Raw genomic sequence first — 3,220 nt, 5'->3', positions numbered from 1 at the left:
AAGATAAACATAAGTGATGATTACTTATCGGTAGAATATTATTGTGTCCAAACTTCGACGAAACGTTCTCTCTTAGTTGTTATTGTCGTCCTATGCGTTGATTGTGAAGTCTAGGAGAAGGAGGAGTCGTAAGTGATTACACAGTAAGTGATTACATAGTTAGATAGATGGAGAAATTTGAAAGCTCCACGAGGAAGATATATAGCAGGAATTGATATGGTTTCATGAATATATCATGATGATGAAGATCTACTCTAGTGTAGGAGGAAGAAAACGGCTACAACATACTTAGAAAGGGATCGGAGAGTCGGTGATTAGGTTAGAAAATGAATGGATCTGTTCACTAAAAATTAATTAGGCTTGGACTGTTCTTCCTATAGAGAAAAGAAGATTTCTAATTTAAAAAAATATATAAGTTAAATTTTTGCTTATAATATAATATTTAATTTATTTATTTTTATTTATATTATTTTTTATTTTTAATTAAATAATAATTAATTACAAGACAGATGTTAATATTTTTTTTAATAATGATATAAAAAAATTAAAAGTTATGTTATATAAAAAATAATAATTAATTAAATTTTAATATTAATAAAATTTTAAGTCAAATTTAATTTACAAAATTAAAATAGTGAAATAAATATTTATAAAGTTTAAAAATAAAATATTAAAAATATTAAAATTTAGAATAGTTAAATTATAAGGTTTTAAAAAAGCTTATATAAAAAAAATTAAAGATGATGGTATATGTATAAAGGGTGGTAAAAGTATTTTTTCTTTTAACTTTTACCCACGCTTAATATGTGTTGGCATATAAGCGTCGGTGTAGTGGTAGTGATGACAAATTACAAAGTAGCTCATATGTTCTTGTATTTTTTCTTTTTTTAGGTGGGACAAATTCACTTATTTTTTACAATTAAAATACTATATATCATATGACAACCATATTACAATCATATATTTTTTTAAGGAAGGAACCCTAAATAGTGCATACATAACCTAGGAGATGCACCATTGCAGCTCCTTTTTATTCATTCTTTAGTCACGTGCATATATATATATATATATATATGACCACTAATTATTAGGACATTGTTATATATATGTGTAACATCAATACCATATTAAGTAACTTTTAGTTTGTAGACTTCATCCCGGCCAATCATGGAAGAAACTGAAATCCATTGGTGACGTTTAAGATACGGTTGAAATTATCTGGTCCAATTTTTTGGAGGGGGGAGAATAAGGAGCCTGTTGAGGGGAGCGACGCGTTGCATGAGGAGAGAGGTGTCGGCACCACGATCTTGCAACCGCTGAATATGTTGACGACGTAAGTTATCAGACTCACAATTATTGAGAACGACCCCGCACTGTTTGTCGTGGTGCTGGCCAACACATTTCCTGATCCACATTCCAACTGCACCGTTGCATCTGCTAGTTCAAAATTTCTTTATGAATAATGACTAATTAAGCTTTAAAATAGAATAATCTCCTTTAACTTCTAAAACCAAGAAAGAGAAATATGATAATATGTTATACTATTCTGGATTACTCTTATATGGATCTTATATGCATCAACTCTAATGCTCTAAAAGCATATTGTTTTTATTGTTTAACTCATGCTTACAAGCAATTTATTTTTTTATTCTTTGACTCTTGACGTCACAAAAAGATTGAAACTTTGTTATAATAAGATCTTGTATGACATGGGGTTATTTCAAAATATTTATTTGTTTTTAGAGAAAAATTTATTTGATAAATAATGTCGTGTTGTGTTTGATTTTATTTGATTTTTCTACAAAACTTTAGTGTACATTTTTTTAGGTGAAAAAAATTCATTAATCCAAAATTATGCGAAGATCGAAAAAACAGATATGTTCAAGTGATGATATGTTCAGCTTTCGTGTACATAATTATTCAAAAAATAAAATTTATTTGGAAATTGTGAAATACTCAAAATTGGTATTTTATAATTAATTTGAGAATTAAAGTAACTTTTTGTGTGGTGTAATGACAAGATCATAATATAGATTTTATTACATTTTGATTTGTTAAACAAATTATTTTCTTAATATTATCCTTATTATAATGTTACTGTTTTGTTTCTTTTAAATACCGAGCTTTTTATCAATCATAGTCATATTATTTTTATATCATTAATAAACATAATAAATGTAAATTCTTTGTATAATTATCCAAATAAAAGAGATGTAACAAAACATTGCATTAATATTAAAAAAATGTATTTAATTTTTAATAGTAATTTCTACTATTGAAGTGATTTGATTTTAAATATTATAACCCAAATGATTTGTAACAAATATTCTTACTAGGAAAAGGTGGAACACTAGCATTGACAACACCGGAGCTGCCATTAAGAGAGCAAAACACCGATCCGGTGATGTTGAGGTTTTGGCCGAAGAGCTGGGCATCGGTCATTTGGACCGTCATAACCATGGTTATTATGGTGAAAAACAAAATGAACAATGGTGACTTTGAAGCCATGGTCGGGTGCTTATTCAAATGGTTCAGAAATATTTAAGATAGTTATATCAACCCTGTATCAACAACCCACTATTTATAGGCAACCAACTCTAGCAATTTGGATAGAAAGAATGTACATCAAATGAGTTTTTGGCTAATACAACCTCCACCGAATGGCAAAACAAAGTCAAATGAAATGGAATAATTATAAAATTAAATAAATAAATTCACATTAGGCTCGATTGTCTCTTAATTTCCCCCAAGTAAGACATCTTTTTTGAGAAGCAAATGACCCAACTTTGGTAAGTCGTATGGAAATAATGTTTTTTCAACTTTTCCATTTTTCAAATTTTATAAAATCAAATTAATGAACATGACTCTTGAGGGGAATAAATGGAGGATTTGCTTCAACTGAAATATTTGTTTGGTGATACTCTTTTACCTTTTCAAATGTTAGCATTTTAAAATATATAAATAGTTAGAATATAAAATAATATATAGGTATATGATAATATCAATATTATATTATATTAGTTTCTTTATAAACTTAATTTAATGTCTATATATTAGACATAACATATGTAACCCAAATTCAATACAATTTCTCTTTAATCTAACATGGTATCAGAGCTAAAGATTTGTTTTTATTTACAAAATTTAGTTTTCCGCTGCATCCATCAATGGTTAATTTAGCCATTTATGGAAACTCTAATAATGCTCTATTATTATTATA

At 27.5% G+C, this 3,220-nt stretch overlaps 1 protein-coding gene across 1 annotated transcript; it reads right to left on the bottom strand.

Moving 5' to 3' along the window:
- Positions 1 to 947: 947 nt before the first annotated feature.
- LOC124929431 (phylloplanin-like) lies at positions 948 to 2,515 on the bottom strand. The gene is made up of 2 exons (XM_047469795.1): positions 2,334 to 2,515; positions 948 to 1,434 (listed from the first exon to the last, which is right to left on the bottom strand). The coding sequence occupies exons 1-2, from the start codon at positions 2,506 to 2,508 to the stop codon at positions 1,166 to 1,168; spliced, it is 444 nt and encodes a 147-aa protein (XP_047325751.1). The 5' UTR covers positions 2,509 to 2,515; the 3' UTR covers positions 948 to 1,165.
- Between the last annotated feature and the right edge of the window lie 705 nt (positions 2,516 to 3,220).

Source organism: Impatiens glandulifera, chromosome 1 (genome assembly GCF_907164915.1).
Source record: "Impatiens glandulifera chromosome 1, dImpGla2.1, whole genome shotgun sequence".
Classification (NCBI taxonomy): domain Eukaryota; kingdom Viridiplantae; phylum Streptophyta; class Magnoliopsida; order Ericales; family Balsaminaceae; genus Impatiens; species Impatiens glandulifera.
This window is presented reverse-complemented; position numbering and strand designations above follow the sequence as displayed.